General features: G+C 42.6%; 1 protein-coding gene across 1 annotated transcript in view; it reads left to right on the top strand.

Annotated features, from left to right (window-relative positions):
• Positions 1 to 4,250: 4,250 nt before the first annotated feature.
• Positions 4,251 to 25,730, top strand: part of TRIM23 (tripartite motif containing 23) — a 331,702-nt gene continuing 310,222 nt past the window's right edge. Inside the window, exons 1-2 of the mRNA XM_069222783.1 lie at positions 4,251 to 4,391; positions 16,449 to 16,611. Of these exons, the coding sequence (XP_069078884.1) occupies positions 4,296 to 4,391; positions 16,449 to 16,611 (259 nt within the window). The 5' untranslated portion in view covers positions 4,251 to 4,295. The remainder of the gene's footprint in view (positions 4,392 to 16,448; positions 16,612 to 25,730) is intronic.

Genomic DNA, 25,730 nt, shown 5'->3' with positions numbered 1-25,730 from the left:
GATTCACATGCCCTGGGAACCTCTAGGGCACGTTACTAGGGACTTATTAGTAAGTCAAATATGCCAATTATGGATAAACTAATCCACAGTACAATTTATATAGGGAGCACTTGCACTTTAGCACTGATTAGCAGTGGTAAAGTGCGCAGAGACAATAAACCAGCAAAAACAGAGTCCAAAACCAGGAGGTAGGAGGGCAAAAAGACAGGGGAGACATGCTAAAAAGCTGCTAGGTTTAACAGTAAGAAATGAAAATATGTTCACTTTTAGGATTCAAGATGGACAAGCTAAATAAAACACAGCTCTTTGAAGTGGAGCAAACATACATTGCAAATAATTCAACCATTAAACAGTGAATATATGTTTAATTATGAATCTGCTCTAACTATTGAGCACATTTCTTATTTGAAATTGTATATAGCTTATTTTGAAAGGAGACAATGGCTGTTGCGTCATACAAGTGAAAAACTTTTGATAAATCCTCGTTTTTCTTAGTAATAAAAGTGGTTCTCGGCTGGTACGATTCTAAGATGGTGATCGCTTTAACCCCTTCCCCGCCATGGACGTAATGGTTACCAAGGGGGGCAGAAACCACTAGGCACCAGGTATTTTTTTTTTTTTTTCAGATGGGGAGCGTCCCCTTAGGCAAGGGTCGCTCCCCTGGAGGGGCAAATTGTATTTAGGCAATTTCTGCCCGCTTTGGGGGCAGATCGGCCGATTATAGGTCAATCTGCCCCCAAGGGGGGCAGAAACCACTAGGCACCAGGGATCTTTTTTTTGCGCTGTCATGCAAGGGGAGCTACCTTGTAGGCAAGGGTCGCTTCCCGGGGTTTGTGGGGGGGCAAATTTATTTTAGGCCATTTCTGCCCCCCCCTGGGGTCAGATCGGCCTATTGTTATTAGGCCGATCTGCCCCCAGGGGATGCAGAAACCTCTAGGCGCCAGGGCAAATTTTTTTGTTGTTGTTTTTTTAGAGATGGGGATCGACCCCTTAGGCAAGGGTTGCTTCCCTGGAGGGGCAAATTGTATTTAGGCCATTTCTGCCCGCTTTGGGGGCAGAGTGGCAGATTTTAGGCACCAGGGATCTTTTTTTTTGCGCCGTCACGCAAGGGGAGCGACCCCGTAGGCAAGGTTCGCTCCTCAGGGGGGAGGGGCAAATTTATTTTAGGCCATTTCTGCCCCCCCGGGGCCGGCTGAGCTAGAGGCCAAAATCCACAGGTAGGCACTTTGCAAAAAACACCTCTGTTTTCTGTGAAAAAATTTGATGTGTCCACGTTGTGTTTTGGGCCCTTTCCTTTCGTGGGCGCTAGGCCCACCCACACAAGTGAGGTACCATTTTTATCGGGAGACTTGGGGGAACGCTGGGTGGAAGGACATTTGTGGCTCCTCTCAGATTCCAGAACTTTCTGTCACCTAAATGAGAGGAAAAAGTGTTTTTTTGGCCAAATTTTGAGGTTTGCAAAGGATTCTGGGTAACAGAACCTGGTCAGAGCCCCACAAGTCACCCCATCTTGGATTCCCCTAGGTGTCTAGTTTTCAGAAATGTGCTGGTTTGCTAGGTTTTCCCAGGAGCCGGCTGAGCTAGAGGCCAAAATCCACAGGTAGGTACTGTTTTCTGTGAAAAAATGTGATGTGTCCATGTTGTGTTTTGGGCCCTTTCCTTTCGTGGGCGCTAGGCCCACCCACACAAGTGAGGTACCATTTTTATCAGGAGACTTGGGGGAACGCTGGGTGGAAGGACATTTGTGGCTCCACTCAGATTCCAGAACTTTCTGTCACCGAAATGAGAGGAAAAAGTGTTTTTTTGGCCAAATTTTGAGATTTGCAAAGGATTCTGGGTAACAGAATTTGGTCAGAGCCCCACAAGTCACCCCATCTTGGATTCCCCTAGGTCTCTAGTTTTAAAAAATGAACAGGTTTGGTAGGTTTCCCTAGGTGCCGGCTGAGCTAGAGGCCAAAATCTACAGGTAGGCACTTTGCAAAAAACACCTCTGTTTTCTTTCAAAAAATGTGATGTGTCCATGTTGCGTTTTGGGGCATTTCCTGTCGCGGGCGCTATGCCTACCCACACAAGTGAGGTATCATTTTTATCGGGAGACTTGGGGGAACGCTGGGTGGAAGGAAATTTGTGGCTACTCTCAGATTCCAGAACTTTCTGTCACCGAAATGTGAGGAAAATGTGTTTTTTTAGCCAAATTTTGAGGTTTGCAAAGGATTCTGGGTAACAGAACCTGGTCAGAGCCACACAAGTCACCCCATCTTGGATTCCCCTAGGTCTCTAGTTTTCAAAAATGCGCAGGTTTGGTAGGTTTCCCTAGGTGCCGGCTGAGCTAGAGGCCAAAATCTATAGGTAGGCACTTTGCAAAAAACACCTCTGTTTTCTTTCAAAAAATGTGACGTGTCCACGTTGTGTTTTGGGGCATTTTCTGTCGTGGGCGCTAGGCCTACCCACACAAGTGAGGTATCATTTTTATTGGGAGACTTGGAGGAACGCTGGGTGGAAGTAAATTTATGGCTCTCCTCTGATTCCAGAACTTTCTGTCACCAAAATGTGAGGAAAATGTGTTTTTTTAGCCACATTTTGAGGTTTGCAAAGGATTCTGGGTAACAGAACCTGGTCAGAGCCCCACAAGTCACCCCATCTTGGATTCCCCTAGGTCTCTAGTTTTCAAATATGCACAGGTTTGGTAGGTTTCCCTATGTGCCGGCTCAGCTAGGGGCCAAAATCTACAGGTAGGCACTTGGTAAAAAACACCTCTGTTTTCTGTCAAAAAATGGGATGTGTCCACGTTGTGTTTTGGGGCATTTCCTGTTGCGGGCGTTAGGCCTACCCACACAAGTGAGGTATCATTTTTATCGGGAGACTTGGGGGAACATGGATAGCAAAACAAGTGTTATTGCCCCTTGTCTTTCTCTACATTTTTTCCTTCCAAATATAAGAGAGTGTGTAAAAAAGACGTCTATTTGAGAAATGCCCAGTAATTCACATGCTAGTATGGGCACCCCGGAATTCAGAGATGTGCAAATAACCACTGCTCTTCAACACCTTATCTTGTGCCCATTTTGGAAATACAAAGGTTTTCTTGATAGCTATTTTTTACTTTTTATATTTCAGCAAATTAATTGCTGTATACCCGGTATAGAATGAAAACCCACTGCAGGGTGCAGGTCATTTATTGGCTCTGGGTACCTAGAGTTCTTGATGAACCTACAAGCCCTATATATCCCCGCAACCAGAAGAGTCCAGCAGATGTAACGGTATATTGCTTTAAAAAATCTGACATTGCAGGAAAAAGTTACAGAGTAAAACGTAGAGAAAAATTGCAGATTTTTTCACCTCAATTTCAATATTTTGTTTTTTCAGTTGTTATTTTCTGTAGGATCTACAGAAATTACACATTGCTGAATTCAGAATTTTGTCTACTTTTCAGAAATGTTGCGGTTTCTGGGATCCAGCATTGGTTTCATGCCCATTTCTGTCACTGACTGGAAGGAGGCTGAAAGCACAAAAAATCGTAAAAATGGGGTATGTCCCAGTAAAATGCCAAAATTGTGTTGAAAAATTGGGTTTTCTGATTCAAGTCTGCCTGTTCCTGAAAGCTGGGAAGCTGGTGATTGTAGCACCGCAAACCCTTTGTTGATGCCATTTTCAGGGGGAAAAACACAAGCCTTCTTCTGCAGCCCCTTTTTCCCATTTTTTTGAAAAAAACAAAATTTTCACTGTATTTTGGTTAATTTCTTGGCCTCCTTCTGGGGAACCCACAAAGTCTGGGTACCTCTAGAATCCCTAGGATGTTGGAAAAAAAGGACGCAAAATTGGCGTGGGTAGCTTATGTGAACAAAAAGTTATGAGGGCCTAAGCGCGAACTGCCCCAAATAGCCAAAAAAAAGGCTTGGCACCTGAGGGGGAAAAGGCCTGGCAGCGAAGGGGTTACGTTGCTTTCCAGCTACTTGCCATTTCGGCCTTAATGCACGCATATCGCACAAATTTATTTAGAGAATGCTGTGCCTTTGGTCGAAATTCTGCGCAGGCGTACTCCCACCTTGAAAAGTAGGCTGCGGAACACACCACTTGACTAAATAAACGGGGATGCGAATAATCAGCTATGTAATCACAGATTACACCGAAATTCTCATTGACATCCTCAGGCCCTAACAAAACGCGTCCGTTTAAGCTGCTCCAGAGACTATGACAGCGCTGTCGATGTCCTTTTTATTTAGTCTGATTGTCGTATGTCCTTCCCCAGCACCCTCCCCTCTTTGGCCTGTTGCAGATGGTATCGTCGCTATGTCAGCATGGCTGCCGCGGCTGTCAACAACAGGGCCGGTGGCGACTGTGGGGCCAGGATGGACGGTGTTGGCGGTGGGAAACATAGCAGGGGGACTGTGAAGGTAAGGCGTAGGTCATGGCTTGTTTGATTGGAATTCTTTTTGAAACGTGTTAACAGTTAACACTGTTGGAAATTGAGAGATTTTTTTTATTGAAGATTTGTTTTTTGATTTGATGCAGATGCTTCTATATTTATTTATATAGGAGACTATACTACTGTCCTGGAGACGGTGGCGATAAAATTCAGAGGGCCCTCGAAACGCGTCGACGCACTTTTTTGTTCTGAATCTGCTGATACATGCCATAGTTAGACCGGAGTATAAGTGAAGCGGTCACTGGGCTTGCAGAGACTGACGGAAGATTAGTAAAATCTTAGTAGACGATGTTAAGAAGTCTTACAGGGGTCTCCATGGTTTTATGCAATGCTTTTTTATGTAATTTATGTGTGTGTGGGAATATGTGATGTTATTAATATGAGATTTATTGGATGGACTGAAATATTGGGGGTTTGTATTTTGTCTTACTGATTTAGTTGGTATTAAAGGATAATATATATTTTATAGAGTGTGATTTCGTTGACTGTGGCCGTTGTTGAGCCGAATGATGAATTGATACGTTGTGGTAGGTTTGGAGTGTATAAAATGAGTAATATAATTGTAGTAGCACTCAAGGGATGTTGAATATATTTTAGATACATGGCTTGCAGAAGGCCACGGGACTTCATGTGTAACAGGCAGGGGCACTGTGAGACAATGACCCATCTCTGGGGAAATGTATATAAGCAACCAATAGCTCTAAGTGCCGGGATTCACTTGCTCCTAGTTAGTCACTGGCTAGCAGGCATTAATGCATGATCGCTCGTAATTGTCCCTGTACGTCCTTGACATGAAAAAAGATATGTTATTCAGGATGTCACATTATGAAATTAAAAATAATAGTTGACTTATAGGTTTTGAAATGTAAGGCAGGCTTGCGACCCATATACAATAAAAACAAGCATTTGCAATGCAATGGGTCTCGAGCGTTTACTCGAGTTAAAACTATTAGCGCTGTAAACTCGTAACCAGACTTTTCTTGCCAAATAAACTGAAAATGAAAAGTAAAACAGTTTCACATAAGCGAGCCAACGGCTGCCATGAGCACAAAGCAAACACACAAAAGGAAACAGAAGTTCGCTTGCAGTGAAACATATCAGTAAAAGTGCAAATATCCGTGTAACTGGCAAAAGTGCAATTATCCGTGTAACAGGGTCGATGTCATGCAAAAGCGCTCTACTAATGCCCAGCTCTGCCTACAAAATAAAGAGAAAAAGTAGTCCAGAAACCATACGGAAAACATGGAGCCTAGTATATTTTCCGTAGTTGGCTGGTGCGCTTGAGGTGGGCTAAACACTGGAAAAGGCATGACATATGCATGCCTTTCACTAATTAAATCAACCTAATTTTAAAAGGTAAGCCCATAAACCAACCAAACTGATGGGCTTGACATGGGTGTGGTTAAAAGCCCTTAGAGAGATTGCACGAGGGACAGAGCACTTTGCGCTCAACCCTAAAAACACATTTAATACAACAATGTGGTTGGTGGTTCTCCTTGAATCAGTGCCCAGGCATTTTAGCCGTCTATCTTTAATTGCAAAAAGAAATACCTGTGGACTTAAAATACCTTCCTGATACAGGCAGCTTGCTTAGGTGAACAATAAGCAGAGGAACACTTTTTTATCCCTGTTATTAATCCCAGATGTGAAATGCTTATGTCCCTAGAGTGAAAAGTGAGAAGCGCTCTATACAGGACTTACTGAAAGGGGAATGTGAAATATTGCTGAAGCTGGGCTTGTGATATTAACTACTGGTGTACATTAAACCAGTAAAGAAATGTGTAAAATGCCAGTAAATTATCCAAAGGAGAATTGAAGGGCTATCTTGCTGGGTGCATATAATGGAACCAATCGGGGATGACTTTTTTTTTTCTTACCTGTAGTCTGTTATTAATTGGATACACCAAGGGTTGTCACCCCTATGTTTAATATTCCTGTTTTTTTGTGGGGTTTTCACATTGCCCCAGTAAATGTTAGGCTAAAGACACTATGCAAGTTAATGCTTTTAGTGCTTAGAAGACATTTGGTACAAAAAACGGGCACATGTTCAAGTGCGATAACCTTCAGAGTGTGAGGTCCATGCAGGTAAAACAGACATGTTGGATAGCAGCTAACTGCTTTATTCAAGCAATTTGGTGTGAGTCAAAAGGCAATGAATACTCTAATCTCATTTCCACAAAAGAAATTGTTAGACCTGACAGCCTTAGGGTGGTCACCCCCCACTTTTCTGCCTGCCTCCCTCCATTTTTCTGACCCTGTTTTTGCTGATTTTAGGACTGCTGACCAATGCTTAACTGCATATGCTTTCTCTCCTAAGCATGGTAATATTGGTTCCTGCCCAAGTGGCATATTTATTTTATCTATAGGTCTCTAGTGAAATGCAGCACATGGGCCCAGAGCCTGTAAATTAAATGCTACTAGTAGGCCTGCAGCACTGATTATGCCACCCAAACAAGTAGCCCCTTAACCATGTCTCAAGCCTGCCATTGCAAAGCCTGTGTGTGAAGATTCACTGCCACTTTGACCTGGCATTTAAAACTAATTGCCAAGCCTTAAACTCCCCTTTTTCTACCTATAAGATTGGTCCTAGGTAATCTATAGGGCAGGGTGCTATATAAGTAAAAGGCAGGACATGTATATATGTGTTTTACATGACCCGGTAGTGGAAAACTCAAAAAGTCGTTTTCCACTATTGTGAGGCCTGCTCCTCTCATAGACTAGCATTAGAACTGCTCTCATATACGTTTGAGAGGTAGATTCTGATCTGGAAGGAGTACCCAGATCATGTTTAGTATGGCCAGAATAGTAATAGAAAATCCTGCTTTCTGGTAAAGTTGGATTTAACATTATTATTTTAGAAATGCCCATTTTAGTAAGTGGGCATTTCGCTGCACTTACTTACTTTGCTGGAAGGACTCTGTCTTCCCCAAAAGTCCTCTCCAAGGGCTTGGATTGAGCTTTCCTCCCGTTCTGAAGTCTCATGGTCAGCAAAGACTTCATCTACTGGGTTTTAGCTAGTTTTCTGACTTAAACGATGCCGGGAACAATTTCAGCGATGCTAGCACCTACGCGTAGCATGCTCTCGATCCATGGACATCTCTGCATGCAGTGCCCGTGGCCTGCAATGCAAGTCTGAGACTGCCGCGGCACGGCTGACGCCACACAAGGTAATCGAACGTCTAAAAGATCAAAGCACCAAACGCGGAAATCTAGTCATGTGAGACTTGCTCAGAATTGAAAAATAAGCAGGCTGCGATGGAGCTAAAGTCAGATACAAAAAAGTGGATTGGGCCCGGAAAGCTCATACCTTTGGACTTAAAAGAAAACTAGACAAAAAAATGTATCTTGGGAAGCTAGAAATTCAGCAGACTGAGCCTGCAGTCAGTGTCTGAGGTCAAGATGTCATCATCAGGGAGTCGCTTGACAAAGTTGAGGTGAAGATTTCCACTTTCAAACTTAGTCTCTGTTTTTTGCAGTCGAAAATCTCCAGCAGGATGAGACTGTAGCAGACAAGGGTTCCATGAGGCTGGATGTCCCTTCTTCGAAGGACTGCTGAACAGAATGTGCTACTGTGGAGAGGAACATAGCAGGAACATTTGTCTGCCTTACTTTGAGAATAAACAGCCAATAGATGAACTACTCAAGAAAATCATTTGTTTTATACAGAAGAGTATTGAGAAACCGTGTTTATAATCTCAGTTTCAGCTTTCATTGTTGGGTGGTTACTCTCTAGAGGAAAGCTTCTAGTCAACGTCATTGTCAATTATTAACCTGAAGCATTCAGTCTTGCACAGTTCTAAAGCTGTTTTCTTTTCTGTCAAGTCTGTTCTGTTGTAAGTGGCGTTTTATAGAAGGTAACACTTCAGCAATATTGTTAAAGCGAAAAATTTCCAAAAACTTAAAGCAGCAATTTATAAACCTTTGGCACTTGTTCACTCCTGAGTCATTATTGGAAGCTAAGAATTCCTGGCCTAAGCAATTTCTCGGATTTGAATGTCAAAATAATACACAAGAATATAAAAACAAGTGTATTCCAAACAAATGCTCAAGTATTGAAATAGATTGTTTAATTCACAATCAAATAATGAAAAAAAATCGTATTTTCAGTTTTACTTCTTTATTGGCAAATACTTTATTTTAATGTACTAATTTTAATACCAGTTCATTTTGTAACATAGTTGTGGACCTCCCCTCCCCACACACAGGTCCTTGGACCACAGGGTAGGAACCACAGGAATGTTAGAGCTGGGAAACATTGTGTATAAAGGATAGTAGCTAAATTGGTGCAAAGGGATGCTGCCTTCAACAGTGTAGCGGAGTAACTTACTATAAAATACTTTGACAGAAGTGGATTGTCTAATAGGTTGTCAGTAATCATGGCCAGTGGGAGTGAAGGGAAGCTGGCCTGAGTTTTAAAGATGGTCAACACCAACTGTGCCATTGTAGCAACTTCTCACTCTGATTGCTGGTGGGGTACTACAGCAGGTTTGTTTCACTTGTGTAGTGTGGAAGAGGAGCAGAATAAACAAGTATTGGGACCAAAGTTGACCATCTGGAGGCCTCTTAGAGCTTGGTCAGACTTAACATTGGGGAAAACAGCCCAGTAGTGAGGTACTGGATTAGGAGGGTCAAAAACCCTCACAAATAGGATTTGGCACTATTGTATTGGAATTCCGTTTTGCTTTCCTTATCTTATGACTGAGCTGACAAAACTTCTCTGGAATGCACTTCTTAGTTTAAAGAAGACATTTATTATTATCACTTCACCACGAGGTTCCTGAGAGACGAGATTAGTAGGTTGGAAGCACACGTTTAAAAGTAGTCACAGCAATGAAAGCAAAATATATCAAAGTACTTCCCAATTGCAATGTACACAGCAAATACATGTGGTTATATTATAGCATAACTTCAAAGCAAAGAATAAAAGTAAAAATGTCATCACTGTAGGGCCTATCACTGCTCCTCATCCTTCTCATGCCTACAAGTTGATGACTCCTGTTAAACTGCGAGAAGGAGATTTTCCACCCAAACGGGAGGCCAGGCAGCTACGTCCGCTCCTGACTGAAGTCCTGGAGAATCTCCCTTCGCTGCTGCCCAGGGACACCGTTAAAAAAGCCTGCCCCTTTCTCCCAGACCTGGGAAATAAAACATTGGAGATTGGCCAGGTCTCCTAAGCCTCTCCTCTTCCCAAGGCTGAGCAGAAAGGAAAACACCAAATATACGCTCTCTTATCACGTTAGGGTTCGTGTGAATTCAATTTGAAAAACACAGCTTGGTCTGCCATGTGGAAAAACACAGCTTGGAAAAACACAGCTCATCTGCAGTGTCTCAACTGCAATGTCTAACTCCACGTTAAAGCCAATAGGCAGCTAAACTGAATACCAAATGTAATGTCTAATGCCATGTTAAAGTCAATAGGCAGCTAAACTGAATACAGAATGTAATGTCTAATGCCATGTTAAAGCCAATAGGCAGCTAACCTAAATACCAAATGTAATGCCTAATGTCTCGTTAAAGCCAATAGGCAGCTAACCTAAATACCAAATGTAATGCCTAATGTCTCGTTAAAGCCAATAGGCAGCTAAACTGAATACCAAATGTAATGTCTAATGCCATGTTAAAGTCAATAGGCAGCTAAACTGAATACAGAATGTAATGTCTAATGCCATGTTAAAGCCAATAGGCAGCTAACCTAAATACCAAATGTAATGCCTAATGTCTCGTTAAAGCCAATAGGCAGCTAAACTGAATACAGAATGTAATGTGCTCCTGATGAACATTGAACAACTAATATGTGCAGTGGTGAAACACAAAGTCATTGGTCAAACACAATTAATGGCATAACAAATTCCTATGGTCTTGTGTGGCCTTAGCTGGCAAGAGTAGTCAGGAGCTTCCAGGGTCACCAGTGGGCACACCCTGTATACAGCACAGAGGCCTGTGAAAGAGGGGCCACTGGCAACCCATGGTTCCTCAGCGATCTTCCCTAATGGTTGTTCTCACTCTATCCCAACTAGCTGCATATTGGTCCTGGTGCATCCTGGGATTGGGTTGGGCAGGAGTCGCAAGCCTTGGATCATCCCAGTTTGGGGGTGTCCGTGCTCTTCATGGCAGTACAAGGCATAGCTGGACTTAAAGTCTGTCTCAGCACTTTACCTACTTTTTCTGAGTTGTAGCAGCAACAAGTATTTTCCTCTTTCTTAGAGTTTATTCTCTGCTTATAGTCGAGACAGCCAAGGTAGTCAATCTTTGGTCTGTCCTTCTCAACACAGTTGTACATAGCTTTTTCAAATTCAACGGGTGAAATCTGATCTGACCTGCAGGTACAGCTTGTATAATTAAAATGTGGCAGTCAGACCCACACCAGTTAACCATTCAAATTCGAAATTGTCCCTACACCTTTTGAGGTAGCCAATCATTCAAAAGTGCAGTCTCTTGCAGGCTTCGAACATTTCCATGGCAACTAGTAATCAAAGGTGCACTGCCATTTTGGCTTTCTTGGGAATATGCAGCATCCCATGATATCCATGTGGTGTGTAGAATGAAGCCACTGAGTCCTCAAGCATTTAAAGAGCTGATGCTGAGCTTTTAGGAGAGATCAGTACATGTGATGCATGGATGAGCAGTAGCTATGCGTTGACCATATCCTCTGTTCAGGTGTTGTGCTTTTATGGCCACATGCTGGCCTGCTGGATCTGCCTTTGTCTTAGAAAGCCTTCCTCCTCCATTGAAATTTAGGTGAATCCAGACAGGACGGCTTTACATTGGCTGCAGTGCAGGGAGAACCAGTTGTCAGTCTCACCGTTGGGGGGGGGGGCTGGGCAGAGGTGTGCAGAGAAAGAAGCCTGCAAGCGATTACCATAGAAATAGACAAACTGCTGGTCATGTCATGAGAAACGGCAGATACCAAGGACAAAAAGAATACCATTTTGGGTGTACTACTATCATTCAGCAGAGTCTAGCACTCTTGGTTAAAATTATGTACACACATTTCTGGGGACTAGTGACGCAAGACCTTTGGAATATATAATGATGCCTTCAGAATGAGAAAATGAGGAGCAGAGCAGAGTAGACCACAGCTTCTGCCCAGAATCTTTATCTTAGAATCTGCTTTAAAATGCATACTTGGTGTAATATGCCAGATCTTAAATGCATACATCTGTAGCATTTATACTATCTCTGAGAAACAAGATAGCTTCCAGAACTGAAACTTAGTAACCAATATATAAAGATTAAAGTGGTTAGTATCCCAACACCATCAATTCCCTTTTAGTCACAGTGTACCTGCACTCTGCCTCATTCATAGGAGACAAGTAAACATTACATTCCACTTCTTCTTCCCATCAGTATGAGGGTTGTGCTCCTAACACACAATAGCATTAACAGTTAATCAAACATAGTTTCCATACAAAAATTACTTCGTTAGGAGCACATTTTCTCAAGTGCTTTACTTTGCGTGCCAGACCACATTTATGCTACCCTTTTATCAAACTGTTTTCTCATACATGTTCCTTTTTTAGCTTTTGTTCCACAAATGTCCCATCATCAGCACATAACCCACAAAATTATAATTTGTACTTTAGATCCAGAACAGGAGTTTGTCTAAAGACACCCTCTTAAGACCGGTTAGACCTAGCCCCGTTTTCAGAAACATTGTCAATCAAGCAAACCTCTAAATGCTTAAATATCATATACTTCTCAATTTTCAGCCCCAGACTTTGTTGTTATAGTCTTGTCCTTGATATACACTAAAATGTTATCTTCTACATATTAGGTAATTTCCATCCATATCTTTGAATAAATGGCATGTTGCTCTTTGGAAAACAGAGCGTGCTGAAACTAAAAAGAATAACATCACCATAACATGGCATAAACCAGGTTAAGATGAGCAGGACCACAAATCCCAGAATGAGAAGAAAACAAAAACCTTGACCAAAGGAGCTATTCCCACATCGACCTGGGAAACCCTGAGAGCCCTGTAATTTCCTCTTCACTTTTGCTTTGTTTGTGCTTTCTCTCTTAAATAATTCTAAGTTTATGTGGAACTTCTAATTACTGCCACTGAAGGCAGTGATACATTAAATTAGAGCACAAATGTTAGGCATTCACAAAGCTAATAGGTCTGGCTTCAGTTGTCGGGCTTTGCCAGTGCTTGTTTCGTTTTTGTATTATTATTATTTTTTTTAACTTTTATTTTTCAGGCTACTGCCAGACTCACACTGTTTTAGTAGTCCCTGGTACAGAAGTAGACTACTTTGTGTGTAGATGTGCTCCTTGTGGAAGAGCAGAATGGCCTCCCTCATAGTGAAGTTAGCCAATAGCTGAATTGGGCTGACCCGTTGCTCCACGCTCATCTGTTCTAGTGGGTGGAAGAAAAATGTGAATGGTAGAAAACAAACCAGTAGATAAAAGATCAAGAGGGCTGGCCCAACGTCTTCATAGTTAGCTATTTTCTACCATAATTTTAGTCCATTTAAATGTTTGTGACTAATGCCCGATCTAAAAGTAAACTATTTTTTTAATTTTAAAGGTTGATATATTTTTTCATGTCATTTGCTGTGTCACTTTTATGAGCATTTTATTTGAGGACTCGGATCATATTCTAGTCCTTGTGCTCAAGCTAGTCCCTGTCTCGACTCTCCATGTGCTTCTCTGGCAAATAGTTTCCTCTTCTCTTCTGTCCCTTTACCTTCGAAAGGGGATGGAATCTGGTGTGATGTAAATCTGCAACTGAATTACTATTACATTATTCAGATTTCAATTTAGTTAATTTCTAGAATAGTGGTAGAGCTGTAGCAAAAAGAACTTGGGGTTTTGCTTCACTAATGGCCAAGCTGAAACACTCATGCACTGACAAAAATCTCTGGAATGCGCTTCTTAGTCCAAAGAAGACATTTATTATTTCACTATGCAAGGTTCCTAAAAGGAGACTAGCATGCTGTAAGCACGCGTTCAAAATGGTCACAGCAATGTAATGAAAGAATGTACAAATGATTGTTCACTGCAAATATATATAATTATATATATATATTTTTTTTATATATATATATATATATATATATATATAAATATAAAATATGTATATTAAAATGCAAAGGAAATTATTTAATTAAAAAAATATGCATCACCAAGAGAAAAGGGCATCACTGCTTCATCTCCCTTCTATTCAGCATCAGATTAGTAGATTCCAGAATCGATCGAGGAGAGAGAGATCAATTATCCTCACCGGAAGGATGGCACACTCCAGCGTCCTGGATGTACCTGAGATCTGCAAACACTCTCTGTCACCGGTCCATCTGGTCTCAGCCTTTTATACTTTGAACAAACAAGAAAAGAAAAGTCTAGAACTTCCCTTTCCCTGCAGAAGTTTATTTATTCACAAAATGCTGATTGCTCTAGGCCTGTTTTGCAAATAACACATCAGGACGTGGCCACAATGCCATAATTTCTGGAGGGCCATTTGGGGATTCCACCCACACCTTCGCATCAGGATTTTTGTCAGTTGAACCAAAACCTCCCTTTCCTTGCACTGTCAGAAGGGCTGGGGAAGTCCCCTTCCTCACCAATCCTCCATACACTGGACTTGTGACAAGATGGGCAATTTTGTAAGCATGTAGGTCAAGACCTGCAGATTCTGGTGTGGCTCTGTAAGGAGCTGAAGCTCTAGGTTTTATTTCCCAGTACACAATGTTGTTGGAAGCCAAATGTGGTTGTATTAGGGTTAACATTTGCACCAGGGCAGTTTCAGCATTTTGTAATAGTCTGTTATTCAGAATCTGGAGGGCTTCATATAAATGCTCACTCCAGTTTTTCAAAGTCCCATCACATAATTTTCTAGTCCAAAACCCCAGGGACTCTCCTGTTCTTCTCTGCTTTTGCCACCTGCTCCAATCTACATAATGTCCCTGGATGGTTACAAGCAGCACAATGTCTCCTTCCTGCACTGTCCGCAAGACTAAAGCCTGTTGAATTATTTCTTTTGCCAAATCAAAAGCACACTGCTGCACTTCACCCCATTCAAAATCATGTTTTTTTTCTTGTCACTTTGTACCAAAGGGTTAAGATTTTACTCAGAGTAGGGTCATGCTGTTTCGAAAAATCAAACAATCTCATAAATCTCTGTGTCTCTTGCTTAGTGCTAGAAGTAGCAAACTCCAAAATCTTTTGTTTTACCTGTAGCAACATTTCTCTATGTCCAGGCCACATTTTACTTTGCAAAAGCTCAGTGAATATATCATTAACATCCTTAACGTCTTGATGGGTGTAATCTTTTAAAGAATGCATTTCAACTCCTGCCAACTTCTGTGGGCTACTCTGTATTTTTCGCCTAAATATTGACTGTGCACGAACTACGTTCTGCTCATGTAGGTCACACTGGCCACCACCTTTTTTAACTTCCTCATTACTGGAATGTGAAAAATCAGATGTCCCTGCGATGGCTTGGTAGATATCAGCCTTATCTTATAATAACTTATTCTGACACGACAGTATAGCAACAAGCTGTTGCTGTAATTTCATTTTCTCAGCTTCTAACGGTTTACACTTCTCATGCATGTTTTTGTAAGCAGGCAAAAGTATCCAAACCCTCCTGTCAAGAACAAAAGGGACATCATTCTGTTCAAAAAGCACCTTTTTAAAACATATAAGTGCAGTTATTAATTCTGTTTTACCCAAGCACCCATCCCAGAACTTAGAAAGTCCTGATAAACAAGAAAATGCATTTGCCAAGACATCAAAAGGCATTTTAATTTCACATGCATTTTCAGAAACGGTTTGCGGTGCTTCCTTTAACTCTCTGGATAAAAACATATTTTCACTTATAAATCGTACACTTTCAAGTTCCAACCTCCTTTTAGACTGATTGACTACTCCAAAATGTTTTGCTTCTCTAATGACCAAGCTGAAACACTCATGCACTGACAGAAATCTCTGGAATGCGCTTCTTAGTCCAGAGAAGACATTTATTATATCAATAAGCAAGGTTCCTAAAAGGAGATTAGCATGCTGAAAGCACACATTCAAAAATGTTCACAGCAATGTAATGAGCCTATACAAATGATTCTCCACTGCAATATACACAGCAAATATTGTATTATAATGCAAAGCAAATAATGAATTAAAAAACATGCATCACCATGAGAAACGGGCAGCACTGCTTCATGTCCCTCCTATTCAGCATCAGATCGCCAGATCCCAGAATCGATCGAGGAGAGAGAGATCAATTATCGTCACAGGAAGGATGGCACACTCCAGCGTCCTGAGATCTGCAAATACTCTCTGTTCCCGGTCCATCTGGTCTCGTCCTCTTATACTTTGAACAAACAAGAAAGGAAAAGACTACAGCTTTCCTTTCCCTGCTGAAATATATTTATTCCAAAAATGCTGATTGCTTTAGGCCTGCTTTGAAAATAACACGTCGGGACGTGACCACAATCCCAAGGTGCCAATCCCAAACAAGTCCGTTCCCTGCCGTCTAAGTACATTCTTATCAGCCTACGCCTTGGTGGAGAAAAAAACACGAAGAATAAAAACGTGCACATTGTACAATGTGGAAACTACTTGCAGCTTTTAACGTAGCAGTTTCTAATGCTACGATAAAGTCAATAGGCAAAATGAAGCTGGTAATCACTAATGTGACAGTGTAGTGCTAGGCTAAGTGCAACGAGGAGTCAGTGGTCAAAATTCACATATCATTACCCTTGCAGAGCAGCATTTCTATTTTTTGACTAAGGTATATGTTTCAAAATACTTGGCTCAGTGGGCTCAAATTACATTAGAATATTTATTGTGTATTATTGTTAACAAAGTGAGCTTGTTGTGTGAAGAGTACATTTAAAAAGGGCTAATCTGCAGGCGAGAGAATCACTGCAGTCAGTAAATGAGAGGCCTTGGTGTCTTGTGTGATGAGGGTGGTAATGAATGTATGCAGCAAATTTCAGATGCCAAGGAGATCCAGCACTTTTTTCCCTTTCCATTTTTGTGGTGTTCCTCTTTAATGATGGCCCTCTTTGCCTTTTCCTTCTAGGTGCTTGAATGTGGAGTTTGTGAAGATGTATTTTCCTTGCAAGGTGACAAAGTTCCACGCCTTCTTTTATGTGGGCACACTGTCTGCCATGACTGTCTTACCCGCCTCCCTCTTCATGGTAGAGCAATTCGATGCCCCTTTGATCGGCAAGTTACAGAATTAGGTAAGGGGAAAAAATACCAGACTAATTTTTTTTTTTATTATTTCACTGATGGAAAATAAATTGTCATTTTTGAGTATTTACACCTTCTTTGTAAAGACATTTCCTGCATTTGTTTATGTTAAATGTTTATTAAACCATCTCTTCCACAAATCTGTGTTTGCTCTATAGTAGTTTTATGGTGTGCAAACCATACACATTATCCTAATAACCTGTAGGCAGTTATGTTGCATGTATAGTTGCTGACATTTAAATACCGCTTGCTGGGTAACATGTAAATGAGCATGTTATAATTCTCGTTGGAAGTAATGCAGTCAAATGAAAAAGAAAGTACACCTTCTGAATGTTGTATCGTTTCACACAATATGTGTCGTTCATCTAGTCATCACCAAGACCTAGCAGTAGAAATCTAGTCTCATGTGACAAATAGCTTGTACAAATTTAATTTTGCCATCATTTGTTGGAAATAACAGACCTAATGAAAGGAAAGGATGACATATAGTAATATGATGTAGGAAGAATGTTTGCAAGTTTTAAGTTCCAACGTCATTGAGAGTATGTTGTTATTTTAATGGCATGTCTTTATCTTTAGTTGTTTGACTTGAAGGATTTCAGAAAGATCTGGTGAAAATAGCGAGCGTAGAAGGATGAAGTACAGGAAGTATTCTCTGTTACTCATTTGATGCTTTATGTACGTTTCTGATTATCATGCGGATATGGATGTAGAAGGAAAGAAAAGGGGAAAAGACAGACATTAGGCATCAGGAATATAGCGGATTTTGTGCACTATTCAGGCAGGTTTGCAGTTAGTGTGAGTGGGTAGTGAATCATTCAATTATTTTGGAGATGCATTAAAGTGAGTATATTTTGTGCCTGTCATATGATCATGGTGGTTTAACTGATCGAAGATATTTGTCAAGACTATCCCAAGTTTGTCTTGTGAATGAAAGGGGCTCCATTTTGTCCATTACATTATCACATATATGTAATTTACTGATGTCCTTCATGCTTGGGCAGATAGTGTCTGAGTTTGTTTCCAGTTGCACACTATGTGCTTATTTGCTGCGGTGAAGAGGAGGGAGACCATGAAGCTGTTTGTTATCATTTATTGAAAACGGTCATTCAGCATTTAGTAGTCTTATTGAAACAGAAAATTACAGTCAACCCTTGACTCAATAGCATGATTAAACACAAGTAAATTGAAGTAAGCATTTCCTCTAGAAGTTAAGTATATTGCATCGACATGTAGCAATGCTGTCCTGTTCCTCTTCACTAAACTGCTTAAGCACAGCAATAGTTGAGAAAAATTGTTGCTGCTCACCACTTTAAGGGCCAGATGTAGGAAACTTTTTTCATGGCTTTTTGCATTTCGCTGTTTGCGACATGCAAAAAGCACATTGCGATGCCCATTCCCATTTTGCGAGTTGGTAACCTGGTTACTGACTCGCAAATTGGGATTACGAGTCGCAAATAGGAAGGGGTGTTCCCCTTCCTATTTGCGATTCGCATTGCGATGCAGAATTGCTTTGTGACCGCGAACGCAGTTACCACCAGTGTCACACTGGTGGTAACCCATTCGCAAAAGGGACCCCTGTCCCTTTGTGAATGGCCTATGGGCCACTGCCTGCTCTGAAAAAATTAAACAAAAACGTAAATTTTTTTCGTTTGTATTGCAACTCGTTTTCCTTTAAGGAAAACGGGCTGCATTACAAAAAAAAACAAACAGCTTTATTGAAAAAGCAGTCACAGACATGGTGGTCTCCTGTCTCCAGCAGGCCACCATCCCTGTGAGTGCTGCGACTCGCAAGGGGGTCACAAATTGCGACCCACCTCATTAATATTAATGAGGTGGGCCGTTGCGACCTCCTTGCGACTTGCAGATTGTGTCAGGGACACCATCCTGCATCCGGGTTTGCAACTTGCAATTTGCGAGTCGCAAACCCAGAATTTTGTACATCTGGCCCTAAGTCCTGCCAGACCATCTCAATGGAGTTTAAAAAAATCAAAACATTTTGGTAACTTTTTGAATGGCGTACAAGGAATACAACAACAAAATGCCAAACGGCGCTGCATACTTTGAATGGAGCACGGTATCTGTTCAATATTGTAGTCACAAGTACATATATCACAGCAACTCAGTTCTGTGACAACAACCATGTGTTCCTCCCGAACCTCCTAAGACATATCTTGATTTGTCATGAAGTAAGCAGTAATGGGACCCCAGCTGTTCTTGGGCCTTAAGGGCATTGGTATTTCCTCTGCATACAGTTCCAATTGCTCTCTGCAGTAGACCATATCCTATAACTACAACTGTTTAGTTAGTGCTGCACGTTTACCCCAATGCATATCCACTCTCCTTTTCGCCAGCATCAGGGCTACCGCCATGTCTACAGTGGCTGGTTGTAGATCTTTGAGTAGTCCAAGCAGACACATCCAGGGGTGGGACATCACTGATTTCCGCTCCTTATCTGTAAGATCTTCTGTGAATTGTGCCCCAAAGCGCCGGGCAGGAGAACAGAACCAAGCTAGATGTAGAAAATCGGCATCCAACGTACCACATCACAAACATTCAGCATTGCCACATCATCCCCACCGCCCCTGCAGAGCATATTTATATAATTTAACAGGTGTATAGTAGATTTGATGAAGGCACTTAAAGTGAATAATGTGCAGATTACTATTGGGAATGAGCATGCCAGTCTGTGTGGTTCTAATGGCACATTAAGTATTGCATTCCATTTCTCTAGCGCTGGTTTCGGGGCTACAAGTCTGTCATTTTGTGCTGACACATATTTAGTAATAAGGCTCCTATGTGTGGTGCTAGTTAGTGCGGTGTGCAGTGCACAGTATCTAGGGGGTTCCTAACCGTGCTTAATTTGCAAAGAATTAAGTTCCAGGGCCCCTACTGTTTTTTTACACTGGTCCTCCGGCACAACCCACATGTCATTTTAAACTGCTGGCTTAAGTCCAAGTTTTATATTTTTTTTAATACATATTAAATAGTTAAATGCTTCAGTGATGAACTTTGCTTAAAAATACACACACAGCACCCCGTGGGATGGATTCTCATAACTGCGTGCTAGTGTTTGCAAACAAGTGCTGGTGCCAAGCACTGTCAAACACTAGCACAAATTAAGCACTGGTTCCCTGGGAAAGTGAGGGTATAACTCTTGCATGGCAGCCCAAAGATGATAATATGTGAAAGTTTATACCGTTATATGCCATTGTGTTTGTGAAATGTCTGTGAGAGCAGCAATCCCTCTGGGGTAAGCATCCCCCATTGTTTTTAACATTGCCTTGTCAAGCATGTCCAGAGCTCTTGTCTCCTGTGTGACAGCATATAGAAGTTTCTTTTTTGTTCATGCCCTGGGTGTCCATCACGCCTTCGTGGTGCAGCGAATGGTGTTGGTGTCAGCGCGTGGCATGTCCGTGCACCTGTGTGGCATGGTGGCTTTCAGTGGAATGGGGTTTGTATCATCAAGCTCAACTGCGAGATGCAGAGTGTAATCATGTGGAAGGTACCAGTAATGTGCGAAGTGGGCTTGTGTGCCTAGATAATATAGTTTTTAAGTCTGACTTACTAAAGCGCCCCTGCATATATGGGGAGAGTGAGCATGTCCCAACGGATCCTGGGTTGATTTCCCACCCACGTCGGTGTTATCTTGTGTGCCCAAAGTGTTTTGAAAAAGTGATGCGACAGGACTATAGACATGTTAATAAAAAAGATAAATTTGTGTAGCACTTCCACCTTCATGACAGCTATTCTGTCTTCCAAGGACAGCAGTAGCCTAGACCATCTGTTCACTTGATCCTCTAGTTGTGAGACAGCCCTACCATAGTTATAGCGAATCACCAGATCAGGGTTTATATGGATCCAGATCCCCAAATATTTTACAGGGTCTGTGCGCCACACCAAGGGAAAATCCAGTGGATGGGATTGTGTACTCAAAGTCAGAGGAACAATGACCAATTTAGACCAGTTAATACTCAGGCCTGAGTATCGCTCAAACTGAATATACTCTCATACTACTGGCACCATATGTGTGGGAGAGTTTCTTATATACAACACCATGTCATCTGCATGTAAGAAGATAGTAATGGGTTGCAGCCTGGATGGCAGTGGGAAGCTGTATGGCGCTGACGGATCATACATGCTAGCGGCTTCAGAGTAATTGCAAATAATAGTGGTGATAAAGGGCATCCTTGCTGAGTGCCTCTGTGGATGTGTATCACCTCAGAAGTGTTTCCATTACTATGCTCCAGGGCTACCAGGTTATTGTATTGTAGGCAAATCCACTGCAGGAAGTTCAGGAGGGGTCCCCATACTGGTCAGAATTATGAACATATATTCCTATTAAATCAAAGGCTTTAGCGGCGTCCATGAGGACCACTGTTGCTTTCAAAGAGGGGTTCAGCTGATGCACTAATGTGAAAATTTTATGCAAATTATGTGTGGTTGAGCGAGCCGGGATGAAGCTCAATTGGTCTGTCAGTACCAGACTAAGGAGAAATGTTTGGAGCCTGGACACTAGTATCTTTGCTAGAATCTTTCCATTAGTATTGATTAGAGACAACAGCCTACAAGACTTGCAGTACTCCAGCGCTTTTATCAAGTCGTAACAGTGAATTAATTAATGCTTTCCTTAGGGAGGGAGGTAGTGTGTTTAGTACATATAGTGCATAGAGGTGTGGTGCCAGAATAGAACTCTCCCGACAAACCACGGAGGCTTGGAGCTTTACCGTTGGGCAGTGAGTGTATAGCATCTTTTAGCTTGTCGGTCATAATAGGCTGAACCAAATACTCTTGCTGGCCAAGGCACAGCCATGCCAGGGCCATGCCATCTAGGTAGTCCGCTATCTCCTCCACTGAAGCAGAGATTTCAGTTATTATAGAGGCATGTGTAAAAGTCTCTGAAATTGGTCAGTATAGCAGGTGTGTCGTAATGTTCTGTGCCCTTATGAGAGGTGATTTTCCCAATGTGATTATGTGCCCAGGGCACCTTTAGCTTAGCAGCATAACTGCGTTCCCGGCATCCTCCCTGTCGGTATGTTCTCGCCACATTGCACTGGGACAAGTTACGCAGTTCCTGCAATGCCATATTATTAAAATTTGTGATTTTGCTTCCAAATGGTAGTAAGGGTGTCAGGGTTAGCTTCATAATCCTGTTAAAGAACATGTAGCGTATGCTCTATAGTCCTCCTGCCTGTGTGCCAATACAGACCCCCCTGATAGTAACCTTGAATTTAGTATATCCATCCCGTCGACAAAGCCAACATTCTTATCAAAGTATTAATTAATAGCTGAACGCAGCCCCTTTCGGAACACGGGGTCCAGAAGGGCCGTCGTCTGGAATCTCCACTTGAATTGTGTGGGGGTGTAAGTGGGAATTGCATGCTTGGAGGGAGTTCTGCGTAGATGTGCCACATCAGTTGTCCACGCAAAGTCCTTCCGAGGCACTAACCAAATATCCAAATGAGACCATGACCCAGGCACATCAGAGGTGAATGTGCCCTCCTGCCGGGTGAGATTATGGACCCTGCATAGGCCTACGATCCTATATTCCTCCGTGCCATCAGAATGACTTTGGCGGAATTCTTGCCAAGCCAATTTATTGAGGCCGAATGGTCGAGCGCGGGGTCCAGATATATGTTGACGTATAATGGTGGTTGTTTTAGAGTGGGAAGGTGGTGACAAAGTGACATGTAAAATTTGGGATCAACTACATTTGACCCATAAACTTTCACCAAGGTAATTGGGTGTGCCGGAGACACATCCCTGCGTTATCACATACCGGCCCTGTTCATCTGTCGGGGAAAAGGTGATTGAGAGTGGTGTCCCTTTTTTAACTAGTATCAGGACGCCCCTTGAATAGGAGGAGTAGGAAGGGGCTATCATACCTGCTGCACATCAGCTTTCTATAGCAAGCTCAGTTTGCCTTGTTAAAGCCTCTCTTACAGGAATGCATCCTGGAAATGATGTCGGTCTACATATGAGAGTACCTGCCAGGTTTTTTATAGACGTTACTAAAAGCCCCTGTACATTCAGGTCAGGAGGGATGTGTGACCTTGGGTCATGGCCATCCATGCTGGTATCATAATACTAGGTACTGAGTTGCAGGTTGTTTCAAGTGTTGTACGATACACAGTTTTAGGACAGTATTTAGTAGAGCAGTGATGCAATATAAACAATAAACCACTGACCTCACCGCCCCACCTACCCACTTCAGCATAACCAAAAACATGAAAATATATATCCACAACATCAAATTACCACACAGTAAGAACATACTGAGCGCTACCTCATGGGGGCCTCCAGAAGCCTGGTCATCCTCGAGGTGGCTGTGAGAGACAGCAGTGTGCCAGCTGTTAACATCCATCAAAACATCGTTGAGAGGGGTACACTGTGGAAATCAAGGCACTTACTGCCCCAAATTGAGGCCCATGCAGTATGTCCATTGCTGCCCTGGGCGGTCACAAATATTTTCTGAGTTTCATGATGGTTGAGGGTAGGCCTTGCTAGTTAGAGGTTAGCCTAGGTTATTTCAGCCTTCTGTAATCTCTTTGTGGTGGGTAGAAATCCTTTGCAGATCGCTTTCACCACTGCCATGAAATCTGGGAAGAAGGCTGTGTTATTGCCCTGGTAGGTGAGATCCTTTCTTTCCTGCTCCAGTGGGAGTGCCATAGCTTGGTCTCCATAGTTCAGCAGTTTCGTTATAATTGGCCCTGGGGTCGATCATGCCATGAGGGATCAATGCACTCTCTCCACCACTGGTAGGTCTCAAAGAATTATAGAGCCAAAAAGGGAGGTTAGCATAGTCTCCACATACTTCTCCATTTTGCCTCTATTGGTAGGTTCAACAATGCCAGTGATGCATAGGTTATTGCAGGGGAAACGCGCTTTCAAATCTTTATTTTGGGCCTGTATGACTGCAAGTACCTTTTCCATATTCAAACATTTTGTACTCACTGATTGCAAGCTATCTCCTGTGGAGGAGTTGTGCTGTTCCACTGCAGTGATGCACGCCATTTCCTTGTCAAACTTAGTTGATATATGATCTGCGTGCAAATGTAATGAGTCAATATTCCCATCAATGGATTGCTGACTCTGTTGCATGGCCGGTAGTGTGGTGTCAAGTACTGCCGCACCCTGGGGTGTCGGTTCGTGCTCCTGATCTAATGGGTAATCCAGTAGGGGCTTAGTGGCACACCTGGCTTCAAAGGTGAGGCAAGTCTGGCTGCGGCCCCACTTACCCATAGCTACTTACAGTCCTGGCCCTATCCTATACAGAATGGAGGCTCCTGGCCACTCCACGCATGTGCTGAGCTGCAGGGTCATCAACAGCAAGCACAGCGACCGAGGAAGTATTGCACACCAGTATCGGTTTCAATGGCAGGACTAGGGCCCTGTACGACCAGGCACCCAAAGTCAGGCCCCGAATTGTGGCAGTTGCATCCGATTGTTCTCTAGGGGCTAGCGCTGGGCCACTGAGCCCCTGATGTGCAGCCCTTCCCCTCCACCATATGTCGTACATCCTGCAGGCCTGGTCACCCACCTATAATCTGCAACTTAACCGTGCAAAATAAATTGTCAGGCCTTGAATGGCTCTCCAGGTTTTCTGCTGTCACAAGCCCTTCTCAAGTAGGCTTCATAGGCCCCATGCGGGTCAGGCCACAAGGCGCTACAGGCAATGTTGCACTCCCCACCCACAGCCAGGTACTCCCAGCCAGGCTTACCAAGTTTGCATGGCACATCACATCTATTAATCTATGCCGCCGTCATTGTGACAGCCTGTCTCGCAGCACTGCCTAGAGCCCCTAACGGGTACCTTTCTTGCCAGCGGGCCGCAGTGATGGTCCACAGCAGGCAGACCCAACCCGCAGCTCGTAGACACACACCAGCCACAGCCTCACCTCTACAGTTTGTCACCTGCAGCAGCTCGGTTGTGGGCCGCTATCTGTTCTGCGTCCAGACCTAGGGTGCAGACTTTGAGGCTATTGCGTCCTCACTGCTTTCGTCTTTTCGAGCCCCAAACAATTAGGAGAAAATCATGCTGGATAGTAGGATTTTTTTTAACAGATTGCGGCTATCGGGTGGCAGAGCTGCATGCCCATCCTGCTGCTTTAATTATTCAGCCATTTAGTTGTAGCTTTTTTGGTATGATTTGCATATTTGTCTTGTTGCAGGATCCACTTTTGGCTTAGCTTTAGCTTCTTTGACAGATAATCACACATTTTGTTCTGAAATGCTGTAGTATTGCAAGAAATACACAGTGGGCTCAGTGAGGGTTACCACTGTAGGCCTTGTGGCTGTAGATCAGACATAAGTCATCATCCCTCCAGTATCATGGCTGGTGGTTGCCACCATGCCTAATGGTTGACCTAAAGTTCTTTTGGTGGGGCAGGATTTGGTTTTTGTCAAACACATTCATTGCAGCCAAACAACCCACTTTAGTCTCCTCGATCCTAAATAAATTTTTCCAAACGATTTGTAGTTCATCTCATGCTTTTCTCTGAGCTTAAGCTGTGCAGAAATGTTTTTTTTCAGAGAGAAGGCTAGGCTACCCTTCTAGAAAAGCCACCTTTGTTCAGTCGTCTTCTAACGGTATCAACTAATTTTATATACAGGTGGCAGCTCTTCCTTATGATGAACTTATCATGTGTGCTTGCTTAGCAGCCCAAGACTGATTTGCATATAGCTAGGTCCGAACTGGGGTGATGTGGCAGGCAAAATAACGATGAATTAAACCCAGATCTGTGACTGGGGGGGTGAGTGTTTGAAAAGTTTCAAGACTCCGTCCATCATTTTATTTTGTGCTGTTGCCTTGTGCGCCTCAAGTGGTTAGGGTATGCCCAGATGTGGGTCCCTTGCTTGCTGCGCCAAGTAGATTAGGATTTCGGTCCTGGTGAATTGGCATGATCAGTTTTGACATAAAACAGGCAAGAAACACATCAGCTTTTCACTCATTACCCTCTGAGCCAGTCTGGACAATTGTATCCACTTCTGGCTAATATCTTGTTATCATTAAAAACTATATATAATATAATAAGGTCACATGCACATTAAAAAGATTAGGGTATCCCTTAGTTATTTTTAACTTTACCACCAACCAAGACAACCACCT

Source organism: Pleurodeles waltl, chromosome 1_1 (genome assembly GCF_031143425.1).
Source record: "Pleurodeles waltl isolate 20211129_DDA chromosome 1_1, aPleWal1.hap1.20221129, whole genome shotgun sequence".
NCBI lineage: Eukaryota > Metazoa > Chordata > Amphibia > Caudata > Salamandridae > Pleurodeles > Pleurodeles waltl.
The sequence above is the reverse complement of the archived record's forward strand: the minus strand, read 5'-3'. Positions and strand labels throughout refer to the sequence as shown.